General features: G+C 43.6%; 1 protein-coding gene across 8 annotated transcripts in view; it reads left to right on the forward strand.

Moving 5' to 3' along the window:
• The window catches only part of VEPH1 (ventricular zone expressed PH domain containing 1), a 209,373-nt gene that overhangs the window by 93,383 nt on the left and 100,949 nt on the right, over window positions 1-15,041 (forward strand). For all 8 annotated transcript variants that reach the window (XM_006753823.2, XM_015565560.1, XM_006753827.2 and 5 more), the window contains one exon: window positions 750-970. In XM_006753823.2, coding sequence (XP_006753886.1) covers window positions 750-970 — 221 coding nt within the window. The remainder of the gene's footprint in view (window positions 1-749; window positions 971-15,041) is intronic.

Raw genomic sequence — 15,041 nt, forward strand, 5'->3', positions numbered from 1 at the left:
TCTTAGCTCCCCCCTGGGTTTCCGATCACTGTCAGCGGCAGGGGGCTTCTTCCTGCTTTCCCTTTCGCCTCCCTGCATTGTGCCTACATATGCAAATTAACTGCCATCTTTGTTGTCAGTTAACTGCCATCTGAATTGGCAGTTAATTTGCAGATAGCCCTGATTAGCCAATGAAAAGGTAGCGCTGTACGCCAATTACCATTTTTCTCTTTTATTAGTGTAGATAACTAAACATTTGTGCCCTTTTATTCTCCCTATTTTCCCCTTCCCTCAGCCCCTGGCAACCTCTTTTCTCATCTCAATTTGTATGAGTACTTGTTTGTTTCAGATTCCACATAAAACTAACACCATGCAGTATTTGTCTTTCTCTGTCTGGCTTATTTCAGTTGGCATACTGTCCTCCATTTTCATCCATGTTATTACAGATGGCAGGATTTCCTTCTTTTTTATGGCTGAATAATATTCTATTGCATTTTCTTTAGATTTCCTTTAATCATTCATTTGTCAATGGACACTTGTTTCTGTGTCTTAGATATTGTGAATAATGCTGCAATGAATATGGAAGTGTCGCTACCCCTTCAAGATAATGATTTCATTTCTTTTGGGAATATTCCCAGAGGTGGGATTGTTGGACTATATGGTAGCTCTATTTTTAATTTCTTGAGGAACCTCCATACTGGTTTCCATAGTGGCTGTCCTAGTTTATATTCCCACCAACACTTGTACATGTTCTTTGTTGTTCTTGGCAGGAGAGAGCCAGGAGCTGCCTGCCATTTCTGGTGAGTCAGCTGGCCAACATGGAGCACTCCTTTCACCATATTCTCCTGCTGGAGATTAAGAGCATCACAGACACCTTCTCCTCCCTCCTGGGCCCTCAGAGCAGAGACATCTTCCGCATGAGCAACAGCTTCACTGCCATTGCCAAGCTCCTCACCCGACAACTGGAAACCACCAAACCCCAAAGTGGCAGGTGAGCGGGAAATTCTGTGGGCTCGAGAATCTGTCGAGAGCCCATGAAGGCAGAGCACAGGCAGCTACACTTTCTTTTGCAGGCGATAAACTTCCCAAAGAAAGCCAACCTAGAGTAACTTCTAAATAAATTATGACACTTACCAGGGCTTTTTCTAAATACAGGGTACTCTCAAACCCCATCCCTCAAGGGGTTCACAGTCAGGGTATGTGACAGGGTTTTAACAGAAGTGCATACAATGCACTAGTTAGGGAGCATGAGACACATACTGACCAACAGCCAGGCAATTAAAGAGTGCTTTGCAGAGAAGGTGAAATTTAAGTTCATTCCATATTTATTGAGTAGTGTCCATGTGCCAAGCATCTATGTAGGTACTAGAGTAAGTTATACAGGATGAATAATAAAAGTAGAAAGGATACTGCAAATAGAAGGACATTCCTCACATGCAAGGATAAAAGAGCTCAAGAGTGTGTGAGCTGGACTAAGGAAAAGCAGTTGATTCAACGTGGCAGGTTCAAGGTCATCAGCGTAGGGTATTAGACTAAGCCGAAAAGGTCAGAGGCAGATTATCAGAGGTCTTACATGCTGCATCAAGGGGTTTGTCCTGTAAGCAACATGGAAGCTTGGGAAGATTTTAATCCAGGGAGTGGTCATAGCTCCTAGCACAGAAATGACCATAGAGTAGGCACTCAATAAATATTTTCTCACCAAAGGACTAGATGAATGAGGAAGTGGCTCATGCTGTGGAGCACTAAGTGGATTTGGCAAGAACAGTAGTCTGGCCAGAGAGAGAGAGAGCGACCTGGATGCTAGTGCTGAAACCTTAACAATAGGGTCCTTCAATCGTGGTCGGTGGTGGGGAATTTAAGAAGTCGGGCAGATCATTATAATGAGAGAGTGCTCAGGATTATGAGGAGTTGATCACTAGTAGGAGGTGTGGTGAGGAGAAGGGGACAAGAGTGGATGAAAACCCAGAGATATCTAGTTTGAGTTTCTGAATACACATGGAAGATGATGCTGATAACCAAGAAAAGAGGTAGCAAGAGGGAAGCCAATCTAGAAAGGTCTCTTCCCCCATTCTACAACAGAGAGTATAATCTGGCCAAAGTGGTCATCAAGGTCAACAACCACTGTTCATCTAAGGAAGACAAATCGCAAGGGCTCTTTTCTATCAACACCATAGTTTTGGTTGTGCATATGAAAATCTGTTGTTACCTGGTTCACTGTATAGATGCCTATATGCCAGGGCTTCTAACTCTGGTACTATTAAAATTTGGACTAGATAATTCTTGGTTGTGAAGCTGTCCTGTGAATTATAGAATATTTGCCAGCATCCCTGGTCTCTACCCACTAGGTGCTAATAGCAACTCTCTCTTTCAGTTATGACAACCACCAACATCTCTAGGCATTAATAAATCACCCCTAGTTGAAAACCACTGCTATCTATATATTCCATTTAAAAATGGCATTTTCACAGACTTATGATCTGCCTAGCAACAGCCCAAATACAGCAGCATCCAAGAAATCCAGGGCCAGCATCATGAAGGGGTGATTTGTCATTTATGTGCAAGCACAAAGTCACTGCTGGCCAATGTCCGTGGGGCGGTTTCGGAAATTTTGTTTAGAGCTTCTACAGCTGGTGCTTGGGGGAGCCATTTTGTATTCTGCCCACAGCCAGCCTGCTATTTCTTCTTCCCAGTGATGACTAACATCTGGATCCGATGTGAGAGCATAGGCACATGTTCTGGCCAGCCGCTCATCCGTTCTCTATTGCCTCTACAAATGCAAAGTTGCAAGAGGCCAACTGACATCTGTGAGATTATATGTGTGAAAAAGGTTTATATAAAGGGAAAACATGTTATACAAGGGTATTACATTAGGCATTCTAACAGAAAAATTGATCCTTAATAAGTAAGTCCAAAACCATAAGCAATAAACAATTTCCCCATGAAAAGAAGAATTTAGCAGGTATGTAAATAGGAGGAAAGCATAAGGTCTCACTATCAAAATATGAGTCTTCATGTATGAGAATGCATTGAAGTTTCCCTTTATTATTTCTCTGAGAAAAAAGCAAAGAGGGTAATTAAATGTGAAGAGATAAAAGGTCACTAGTCACCTCACGTACTACCACCATTGCCATCTCCACCACCTCTTCAATTCAAAATACTTCACCCCCCTCAACCTTCATTGTCAATCTCCTTCTAATCAATTATAATTATTCAGTGGGAACTTCAAAACGCTGGTGTGGACAGCCAGCTTTTGTGGCAACTGCTCATCCTCTCTGGGATGGTTGCTAAGGCTTCTCTCCCAACATCTTTTCCCTGAATAGTCTTCATTGTGACCATGTAACTTCAGTAATTTTAATCTGTGCCCCCAAAAAGCAGAAAGGTCGGCGCTTTTGTCTAAGGCATCCAGCAAAGTCTGATCCTTACAATTGGAGGGGAAATGAATAAATGAAGAGAGCTTGAAAGAAAATTAAAGATGATAAAATTCAAAACAGACGTCATCTAATTTATAAATCTGACACATAGCCCAGCAGGCCAGATTTTAGACTTCAGGCCAAAACTATCAGATAATGAAAAGGAAAACAATTAGCATCCTAGAGGGAAAGAAAAACTAAAGCAGACGCAAGCCTTCTTTGTGCAGAATGACTCTGAATTAACTGGGTGAGCTTTATTAGATGCATCGGGTAAGCACACTGGCACCTTTCTTGTTTCTGTGTGTTAGAAAAAAATGTTTATATCTAAAAATAAAACAACAAAGGCTAAAGAACAGGACAGCTAAGCAAAGAGTTTAGATTTTGAAAATAATTCTGGGGATGCAGAAGGGAGATAACAGCAATTGTGGATTGGAAAAGGAAAGGTGTGTGAGCCTTTGAACCTCTATTCATTGTGTGAGCCACTTGAACCATTTGTCTGCCAGGACCTGGGGGAAGCTGGGGAAGGAGACTTCCGACAACAGTGCACTGGCTGAGCAGCCACTGATCAGACTCAAAGGTGCCTTTGCCAAAGGCATGTGGCACCAGGGAGACTGCTCTAATCAGGCACCATGGGAGTTGGGGACAGTTTGTCACAGGTGGTCTTAGTAGGAGCTTCAGCTCAGGCCCCAACTGGGGATGGAAACTTTGAGGGATGAAAACTGTGGAAAGAAAATCGGGGTTGGAAGTAAATAGGAGTAATGAGAAAAGGTAGGGAGGATGGAGGGCAATAGGAAAAGGCAGAAGGGGAAAGCAGAGGGAAAGGAGAAAGAGCACCTGCGCAGCTCCAAGTCCAGGGCCAAGGTGGGAACCTGAGGGGCAGGGGTGACCATTCCCTCAGATCCATCTTTCAAACCCCAGCCAAAGCCATCAGAGCCATGGCAGTGGGGAGTGGGGGGGAGTTGTTTATAAGAACAGTTTTAACATAAAGTGTGTGGTTAAAACTTTCCCAATCCTCTTGCTTGGTTAAATGAGTGGTATGTTCTTTTGTTGTTTTGGTGGTGATGGTGGTAGTAGTGGTGAAATTTTGTGTTTATTTTTGTTTTGTTTTTAAGAATTAGGCCTGGAAAACATTTTAAGAAGGAGAATGAAAGGTAAATTATAGACACAACCAGTTGGATAGGTGTATTTCTGATTTAGGTATGAATGGAAAGAGATGGCAGATAGAGGGGGCGGTGTGTGTGGGGGGGGGGGGGATAGAACATTGTGTGGCCCTAGCTGGGTGGCTCAGGTGGTTGGAGCATCATCCCATAAAGGTTGTGGGTTTGATTCCTAGTCAGGTCACATACCTAAGTTGCAGAATCAATAGCAACCCATCGATGTTTCTCTTTCTCTCTCTCTCCCTTCCTCTCTCTCTAAAAAACTCAGGTGAAGATTACAAAAACACATGTTGTGTGGGGGAGAATGAATGATAAATAGAATAAGGAGAGCATGTTCAGAGTAGAATGACTCCAGGAACTCTGCCCTCCTTGGAATAGCCCCAGAGTTTTGGTTTATCCTAAATTTCATACAATGAACATCAAAGAAATGGATGACAAGGGAGAGCCAGGAATTTGAGTCAATCTATAGCCCTAATGTATAGACCAGTAACATGACCTGCAAAGACCTTTTTCAAACTCTGAGACCCTTTGCAACCTGTCATTCCAAAGTTCCCATCTTGACATCCTGGGAGTCACATATGAACCTAACCCTGGGTCATATACGGTCCCTGAAGGCATTGCCCAGGAGCTTAAGCATGATGCCTCTGTATTGAGCCCACAATAGAGATTGCAGAGAGCCGGGAGCCAAATTCTCAACAATTTTTCAAGGAAGACTGTGTCTATAGGGTTGATTAGCTCTTACTGTTAATGTAGGGGAGAGGGCCTCAGCTCCCCCTGTTGCTTATGGCAGCGGGAAGGGGGGGCGGGGTTTCTTGCAATATCCTGAGAAAAGGAATTTTCTGAGACTCACACAGGGAGAGTGAGATATGATGAAAACATTATTTCCATGGAATTACACCATTGGGTTTCCAAAGGTCTGTTTCCCTTAGTCCAGGCATAGAAAAAGGTAGCTGGGGCTTCATTAGAGCTAAAACAGAGCCAGTGTCCAGTGTTTCCTTTCCATTCCATTGGAGCTGGGTCCAGTGCAGCATCAGGCTAGCTTAGCTTGTGTTTCCCACAGCAGTCCATTCGTCCATTCTGCATGGCTGAGGGCCATTCAGGCATATGCTTGGAAGCAAGACCAACAGAGCCCTGAGAGTCAAGAGTCACCAAGAGCCAAGAGAGTGAACCCCATTGTTTAGTGGATTAAGTGTTCTCAAATTTTCCACATGCTTGCAGAGGCCACACCCATTCTGGCCAATGATCTCTGTTCCCCAGTTTGACTGACAAGCAAGTACCTTCCCTATGTCATCCCAACTTTACTGGGCATGAGTCTATCTCCCCTTTGTTGGATCCCTTCCCCCCAGTGTTTTGCAGGAAATAGGCCAATGGTTCCCTGGGGAGTGCAAAGTTGCAACTTCCTGGTGAAGCTGCCCAAATGACATGCCTACAGTGTCTGGCCTTCCCTTTGCTCCATTTCTAATTATGATGGTATCATTACCACATAGATTCTATGCTAGGGTCTTTTGCTGCTATAGTGTTTAATCCTCACAGCAACGAAGTCTTTAAATATATGTAAGGATTTTACAGAGGTACATGGAATAACTCTTGAGTACAGGCAAGAACAATATAAAATTCTCTACCCAGTTTCCCACGCCCTTCTAGGTCCATGACAGTCGTTAGAACACCATAGTGTAAATGCCCAGATACCAGCTCTTGGAATTTCCCTTCATTTCTTTCTTCAATGTAGTCCAATGAATGGATCCTGTTAGGTTTGATCAAGCAATTGAATTGATAACCCTCCCCCAGGAACTGGCTTTCCAGGTCATTTCACTATGGACATTCCCTTTGCTGAGAACACATTTCATTTACGGTGACCACATTTCATTATCCCCGCTCCGGGTACACATAAAGAAGTCTCTGCCCAGAAAAAAAACCCGCCAAAAGTCTTTTAAAAGCTGCTGACTCCCGTCACTGGGGGCTGGAGCCAGCCAGGCTTAGCAACCTGATGTGCCGATGATTGAATAAATTCATAATCCCTCACCACTCTGGCCTCATGCGTTCCTCCTTTGGCGACCTAACAGATCCCAAATTTTAGTGTGGATGAGAATTACAGTGTTCACAGTATATCATGGATAATTCAAAGAAACTTAAAGGAATGTCAAGGGTGATTTTTGCCTTTTCCTTCCAAAAGTGGTACCTCAGTAACCTTTATCGTTACCTTCCAGAATGCCCTTTGTGTGCGTCTCTTCCCATCAAAGGCTGCCCTTCTCCAAGACTCCAGTTTGGTACCACTTCCCCATGAGGTCTTCCCCACTCACTCCTGCCCGGGGAGACCTTCTGTCCTTGACCTACTACAGCTCAAACAGCTTACCCACTTGTCCGCACTCACAGTCGTGCCTTGAGTGTTAGATATCTTTCCTTGTGCCCCTCCAGTGTCCCCCAGATGTGAGAGCTAATATTCAGAACCTTTGCTCAATGTAAAGAAATAGTTTTGAAAGTGCTTACAAGCCCTAGGCCGTTTGGCTAAGTGGGTAGAGCGTCCGCCTGAGGACCAAAGGGTCCCAAGTTCGATTACGGTCAAGGGCACGTATCATGGTTGCAGGCTCCTCCCCGACCCAGGTCCTGGTCAGGAGGCAACCAGTTGATGTGTTTCCCTCACAGTAATGTTTCTCTCTGTTTTTCCCTCTCTCTTCCACTCTCTCTAAAAATCAATGGAAAAATACCCTCAGATGAGGATTAACAACAAAAAAGTGCTTACAAGAACTCCCACCATTTTAAGCGACGCGTGTTTATACAAGGAGGAATTGATTCTTTGAGAGCAACTGTTGGCTCACAGAATGTACATGAGGAGGTTCAGGACCATAATTAAAAACATGTGATGTTCTGGTCAGCATTGCCCCCTGCTTAGAGAAAGCTCAATGTAATTTCACCCCACCAAAGTAACCAGGGTTTTAATAAAAAATAAGTATATCTTTCCAAGCAAGAGAGGTCTTATGCTAGTCACTGGTATAAAAGGAACACCATCACAGCCATTTGTGGCAGTAACTGTGGCTACTGTTATTGCTTCTTGCATATGGAAGGAAGGGAGGCTGTTGGGTTTTTGCCCCTCTTCTCACTGAAGAGGTTAAGTCTGACATGTGGTACCATTTATGCTCCATCTGTTGCTCATTTACTCCACCATTTGTCCTTCCTTAAAGCAGCGTTTATGGCGATGTGAAGGTCTGCAAAGGTATTTCAGGAATTCGTTTATCAGCAAGAGATGTAGGTGGGAGACATCATTATCAGCTTTGGAGACAGTGAAGGAAGCCCAGGAAGTGTGAGGCCCCAGAAGGGCTGACTCTGAGAGTGTGGACTGAGAGGGCTGGGGCTGGGGGGCAGGCCGCTTTGCCAGCACAATTACAGCTTTGCCAGGGGAACCAGGCCCCTTTCCTGTAACACAGCAGTGTTCAAAATACAAGATACACCAAAAAGGAAAACAGCTTTTCATCAAGCTCCACGGCTTGGTTTCCCATTACAAACAAGACAGGAACACCAAAGCTTTAGCCTGGAGGCAAGGGGAAAAAATGCACTGTGAGCGAAGAGGGGAGAGCAGCTTGACCCCTACGGCCCCCTGGGAGGGGTGACAGCTGAGGCTAAAACAGTTCTTACTTGACCCCATGACCTAGCTATTTGCTATTTTAGTTCCCCAAATGCTCCTTTTTGGTATCAATCATAACTGAACCTGGAGGTTGCTAGTTGCATGACATTTCCTGAGTTTTGAGCACCTTTTCAGTTTTGGTTAAAGGGGATGCCAAAATTTGTGTTTCAGATCACTGTGAAGGGTTGCTCAATAATTAAATGTCAATTCTGCTCTGGTGACGGTTCCTATAGGACGTTACTAAGAGATACTAGGGTACAATAGTTCTTGTTGGTTACTGTACTATCACCAATCCCATAATAAGCATTACTTATTCCTAGGGTAGATTCAGATGCCATCTGAACTAAACACCTACTGAGAGGCAGTGGGAGAAGTGAAGTGAGTGAGCTCTGGAGGCAGGGTTTAATGCTGGGTTTCCTAGCTGATCTTCAGTACGTTACTCAACATCTCTGTCCGTCAGCTTCTCCATCTGCCCCACTGGATCATGGGAGAAGTAATACATGTAGCCGACTAGAACAGAGAGTGCCTTGTGCTGAGGAAACCCTCAGTAAACATTAACAGCATCAGTGCTCTGTTCCAGGTGGGCTTTAGAGTAGGTGATCTCACTTACATGTCCATAAGACCACAGCTACTCAAAGCATAGCTCGTGAGCTACAGCTGCAAACTGTTCCTGACCAGCCCGCACCAAGGTTCTTACAGAGACTGAAAATAAGAGTTTAGAACAGTGGTTCTCAACGTGGGGCACATGCTCCACAGGGGGGCGATTTGATTTTTAAGGGGGGCAATTCGAGAGTGAGTTATTAACAGTGAATTTTGGGCATTTCTTATGGTTCTAGGAGCCTCCTATACAGTATATAAATATATATTGTGACATATTTATGCATTTCAGTTCTTTATTATATGTTTTCAAATGTTATTTGCTATTTTTTCATATCACTTCATATTATTTTTATTTTTTTAACAATTTCTTAGTGATTTCTTCCTCAGTACTTCAACTGTCCTTTTGATCTTTTATTTTTCTCTTTCGTGAATGCCATGTTTTTTAGGAGCCTGTTTATACCATGTTAATGGAGTTAACTCCACGTGAATAGGAGTTCACTTTTTGAATAATAAGAATTCTATGAAATGGGGGAGGGGAAGGCATCAGGATTTTAGAGATGCTTAGAGGGGGCATGGCCAAAAAAAGTTTGGGAACCACTGGCTTGGAACTTTCGTAGCAATTGGACATTGCTGCAAAACCCAAGTGCATGAACAGTGAGCTTATACCCTGTATGTCTTTATTTTACCCATTTTATTTCTCTGGTAATTTATTTTTACTGTATTTTACAAAAATATTGGTCTGTGACATGAAATTTTTTTTTTTTAAAAAAAAGGTGGTTTGAGAAGCATTGCATTAGATGCTTGACACAGCTGAGCCGGGACAAATCTCAGAACTATCTTTAATAACTAACATTTTACTCCCCAAACTTTCCTTTGGGACCTAACAAAAGAGATTTAATAAATGAAAGGTAATGAATACACATGTCAGCCATGATTTAGATACAGTTATCGTGGACTAGCTCAGCTGAGGAAAAACAGTTCTTAACGGTGTTCATGTTTATCGGGCAAAAGGTGGACTTTGTATTAGCTGGGACCCTGATGGCTGTCAGCTAGATTTTGTTGTAGGTAAAAGCTGAATTCTAGGTGGAGTAGGAATTGTCCCCATACACAGGGTTATGTGTAGAGTTCTAGCCCCAGCTCATTTATCAGTGAGTTTGACTAACTCTATTTCTCCATTTCCGAGTTTAACTGTATTTCTCCATTAAAAATAGCATAGGATATCATGTTTGCAGTGGAGACTATGAAACAATATAGCAAAAAGGAAAAGCTCACCTGCTCTTCCAGCCTCAAAAGCTGGACAGTGACATGTGTTAACTTTTGTTCTCCCCATGGTGGATACCCACTCCTTTATCCCCACTGCCAGACCCTGTCACCTGCTCATGTTCCCAGATGGTAAAGTTATGCTGGAAAAAGAGGAGTGTGTTGTTTTTACAGTTCTCACCCCTGATTCAAAGTGCGCTCATGACATTATCACTTCCCATTTACACGCCTTTACAGCTTACAAGTGCTTTTGTGACTTGTGCCACCTCCAGATGGCCATTCATTAGGATCCAGGAGCCTTCTGTTCAGGCTGCTGCTCATGCAGTCACCCATTCTAGTCTCAGGGGTCTCCACTAAAGACCCGGGGGACATCTGAACAGTATTTATCAGTGGTAAAAACTGACAAGGTACCTTTACCTCAAAATCGATAAGGACCTTAATGTCTTGCCCTAGCCGGTTTGACTCAGTGGATAGAGCATCAGCCCATGGACTGAAGGGTCGAAGATTCAATTCTGGTCAAGGGCATATACCTCAACTGTAGGTTCCAGCCCTGACCCAAGTCAAAGCGCATGCAGGAGGCAACCAATCGATGTGTCTCTCTCTCTGTCTCTCCCCCTCCCTTCCACGTTCTCTTATAAAAAAAATCAATGGAAAAAATATGAGGATTAACCAAAAAACAAAAGACCTAAATGTCTTGCAGATTACAAAACTATGGAATGGGAACTGCATATAGTTTACCATGCACCAGCTCCAAACACTGCACACACGCTGTTTTCAGTCTCACCTCCCTGCAGAGTGAGTGAAAGAAACCCTCAGTTAGCTGCCTTGCTTGGTCAGGGAAAATGCCTCTGCCCTGGTCCGCTTAAGATTCTGTTTTCTCATGGTCTGGGCCAGTGTTTCTCAAACCTGCACTGCTCCTGGAGATTCTGATTTGATAGGTCTGGGGCAGAGCCCCACATTTCCAACAACCTCCAAGGAGATGCTGATGTCCAGTGCCTCCATTTGAGTAGCGAGGGCAGGGGCTTTGCACTTTTTGCTCATTGCTTAAAATACGTTTTTATTGATTTTTGGAGAGAGGAAGGGCGAGGGTTAGAGAGATAGAAGCATCAATGAGGAAAAAACATCATCGATCAACTGCCTCCTGCACACCCCCTACTGTGCATGTACCCTGACCAGGAATCAAAGCCACTGACCTCTTGGTTCATGGGTTGATGCTCAACCACTGAGCCACACTGGCTGGACTTTTTGTTCATTCTTTTTCCATATCTTATTCTCCGTCATGTTGGTTGGTTGAATGAAAAATGAGCAAATCAATGAGCAGCTGCATTTGAGTGGTCATTTCCTCTCTTTATGTTCGTAATCGCTCAAAATTCAAACATGAAATACAAAAATTTTTAAATCAACTATTTCCACATCCCAGTTCTTGTATGCTCACCCAGCAGGGAGGACCACTCTCCTTGGGATGCTGCAGTGGTGGGAGGAACCACATAGTCCTCCCTGGCTTTGAGTAGAAGCAGCTCATCTTCCAGGCTTTGTTTCTCAGGTACAAGCTTCGGTCTTTTAGAGTCAGCCATCCACACCCACACCGGGCAGCAGCCACCCGGGGTTTACCATTTGACTTTTTCATGTCCATTCTGTATGGGCTACATAGTCAAATCCGTTATCTTACATAACACTCCCAGCAATCTGGTGATGCAGTGTCATAGTCCCATTTTAAATGACAATAATGACACATGGAGTCATAAAAAGACTTGCCACATCCCTGATAAACAGGATACTGGAGTCATGAGCCCAGGTCTTTTCCCTGTAATGCCAGATTTGGTTCACTTCCTCACAATCTGCTCCTTTTGAAATCTCTTTAAAATCTTGTGTGGCCTGGCCAGTGTTGCTCAGTGGTTGAGCATCGACCTGTGAACCGAGAGGTTACGGTTTGATTCCCAGTTGGGACACATGCCCAGGTTGCAGGCCCAATCCCCAGTGTGGGGAGTGCAGGAAGCAGCCAATCAATGATTCTCTCTCATCATTGATGTTTCTATCTCTTTTTCCCTCCCCCTTCCTCTATATCTTTTTCCCTCTCCCTTCCTCTCTGAAATCAATAAAAATATATTTTTTTGAAATCTTGTGTGAATGAAATAGACCCTAGCCATTTCATTTGAGCAGAGTTCTCCCAGTGGCATGACCACATTCTGGTCCCCATATCACTGGGCTCCTGCTGATCTCCGCTCTTACCCATGAGCAGGTCAAAGGCAGAACAGAGTACCAAGGACTAGACTTATCATCATCCTTTCCCTTAGTATTCAACTATAATGTAGTGGTCCAGCAGCGTTACTCACTGCAGCCCCCAAACAGATGGGGGTCTGTCTCTGTCATTCTTATGATGACCGATGACGCAAGAAATTGCTGAAGAGTAAGGAGTATAGCATCCCAAGAATTTAGGGATCTCGTGTGGTTTTTATCCATTATGTTCTCCTCCTTCTCCTCTAACAAGCTTAAGTCTGCAAGAGTACACATCCTGGACAAGGGACCGTAAGCCAAGCTCTTCAAACATTTACTAATATGATTTTCCTTTGATTTAAGGAGCCAGGAAGACAGGCTGCCAATCTCCCCGTGCCTGCCAGCTTTATAGTCTCATCTCCCAGCATAGAGAGAGCAGAAAGCTGCCCAGGGGCCAATTTGTTTCCAAGGGGAGTCCCCTCCCACAGAGGGAGGTAATTAGGCCTCCCCTGGGCATCCCTAGAGGTATTTTTTTTTAACTTTATTTTGGCAACAGAGACCAGAAATCATTCAGACTGGAAATCATCTGAGCCTCTTATAATGTGGCGTGTTGAGTTAAAGCCAAGTTAATATTTAGGGGATTATAGAACTCTGACAAAGATTTCTGTAAAATTACCTCTGGAGTTAAAAGTGACAAATGGAAAAGAAATAACAACCCAGCCCACTGGCCCCCACGTCCAAACAGAAGACAATAAAGATTGTGTATAACAGACAGTCTTTGTGGTGAGAATTTTACTCATCAGCCTCATATCTAGAGGCCCCATGGCTCCCCCAGCTCTTTTACATTTGGAATGTGTTTCTTTGTTCTAGAAGGGGTGCAGGCTTTATCTCTGGAAAGGGTCTTTGTTTTTTAACAAATTCTCTCCAATCTTTTTAAATGTAAAAGCCAAGAGGAACAGCTCAGTTGGCTGAGCGTCATCATGTACACTGAAAGATCGCTGGTTTGATTCCCATTCAGGGCTCATGCCTGGATTGTGGGTTTGATCCCTGGTCAGGGTGCATGGGGGAGGCTGCCAATGGATGTTTCTCTCCCATATCCATGTTTCCCTCTCACATCAATGTTTCTCTCTCCCTCTTCCTTTCTTTTTCTCTAAAATCAATAAAAACATATTAAAATTTTTAAAAAAAAAAGAAAGAAAGAAAACCAAGAAAGGAACCAACACAAATCTGGATTGTGGGTTTGATCCCTGGTCAGGGTGCATGGGGGAGGCTGCCAATGGATGTTTCTCTCCCATATCCATGTTTCCCTCTCACATCAATGTTTCTCTCTCCCTCTTCCTTTCTTTTTCTCTAAAATCAATAAAAACATATTAAAATTTTTAAAAAAAAAAGAAAGAAAGAAAACCAAGAAAGGAACCAAAGAAGCCATGAATGTTTATTATAAACTCAATCTTTTATCTACCATTTCCTGACCAAACAATCTATTGGAATCATAACTTGCCCTAATTCCCTGCCAGGAAAACTGTGACAAGCCAGGCGGAATGATGGATGGCCAGTGATGGAAAGTTCTGTTTGGTCAATCTTGCAATTTTGGTTGCCTTGGTGACTCTTTATTGCCACCCCAGTCCCTTGACTCCTATGTTATACAAATTTCCACATCATGATGACAATAAAGGTTGCATATAACAGAAAGTCTTTGTGGTGAAAATTCTACTCATCAGCTTCATATCTAGAGGTCACGGCCCTTTGCTGGCCCAGACATTTTCGAGTTGCTTGTTCACTCTTAGTATTTGGCCCTTTGCAAATCTTTCTTTTCACTCCTATTCTTGCTCCTTGCTTCCCTCCACATTTGATATTTATCAAATGGCATCAGCCCCTGTAGACCATGAAAAGTTGCCAATGCCTCATGAGCATCTGGCAGAACTCAGGCGGTTGTGGGGAGCAAGCTGGATTCAGAAATCAAGGTGGCCTCACCTGATTTATTCAGGTACCTGTGTGTGGCAAGCACTGTGCCAAGCACAGGAGAACAAAAACGAGCAGTACAGGTCCCTGCCCACCAAGCAGCAGGGGTTTACCAGAATCAGGGGTGCCAGACTTAACAAATAGAAAATACAAGACACCCAGTTTAATATTAAGAACAAACAATTTTTAATATAAGTATAATCGTTTTAGTATAATATAATACATTTTTAGTATATCCCATTAGGGACATACTAAAAAATTTCAAAAAATTTTGTTGTTTAGCTGAAATTCAAATTTGGTGGGGTATCCTGTATTTTACCTGCAAACCTACCCCAGGACACCTGCCCTGCCCCTCTTAGTGTTGGTGGACATCCAGGGATAACTCACAAGGTCTCTCCTGCCCAAAGTCCCCTCGGAGGGAAATCTGAGGGAGATAGAAGTCATGCTCCCAGCTGAGAGCCCTCTAACTCACTCAAGCCATAGTGCTTACTCACCAACATGTGGAGACGGGGCAGGGTAAAGAAGCTGTAGGACTGTCCTCTCCTAAAGTCCTATGCCATTGCATTCTCCAGGGACATCACTTTCCTCTGATATATGGAATATTGACCAGCCTATGTTTCAGCCACTGATGTTTTCTTTATACATTAACACAAGCTATAGGCAGGGCAGATTAAATTCCAAGGGAACTACAGTAATAAAAACAATTAATTATAATAGTATAACCCAGTGGTCGGCAAACTGCAGCTCACAAGCCACATGCGGCTCTTTGGCCCCTTGAGTGTGGCTCTTCCACAAAATACCACGTGCGGGCGCGCACATACAGTGCGATTGAAACTTCGT

This window comes from Myotis davidii, unplaced genomic scaffold, assembly GCF_000327345.1.
Source record: "Myotis davidii unplaced genomic scaffold, ASM32734v1 scaffold570, whole genome shotgun sequence".
NCBI classification, from domain to species: Eukaryota; Metazoa; Chordata; class Mammalia; order Chiroptera; family Vespertilionidae; genus Myotis; species Myotis davidii.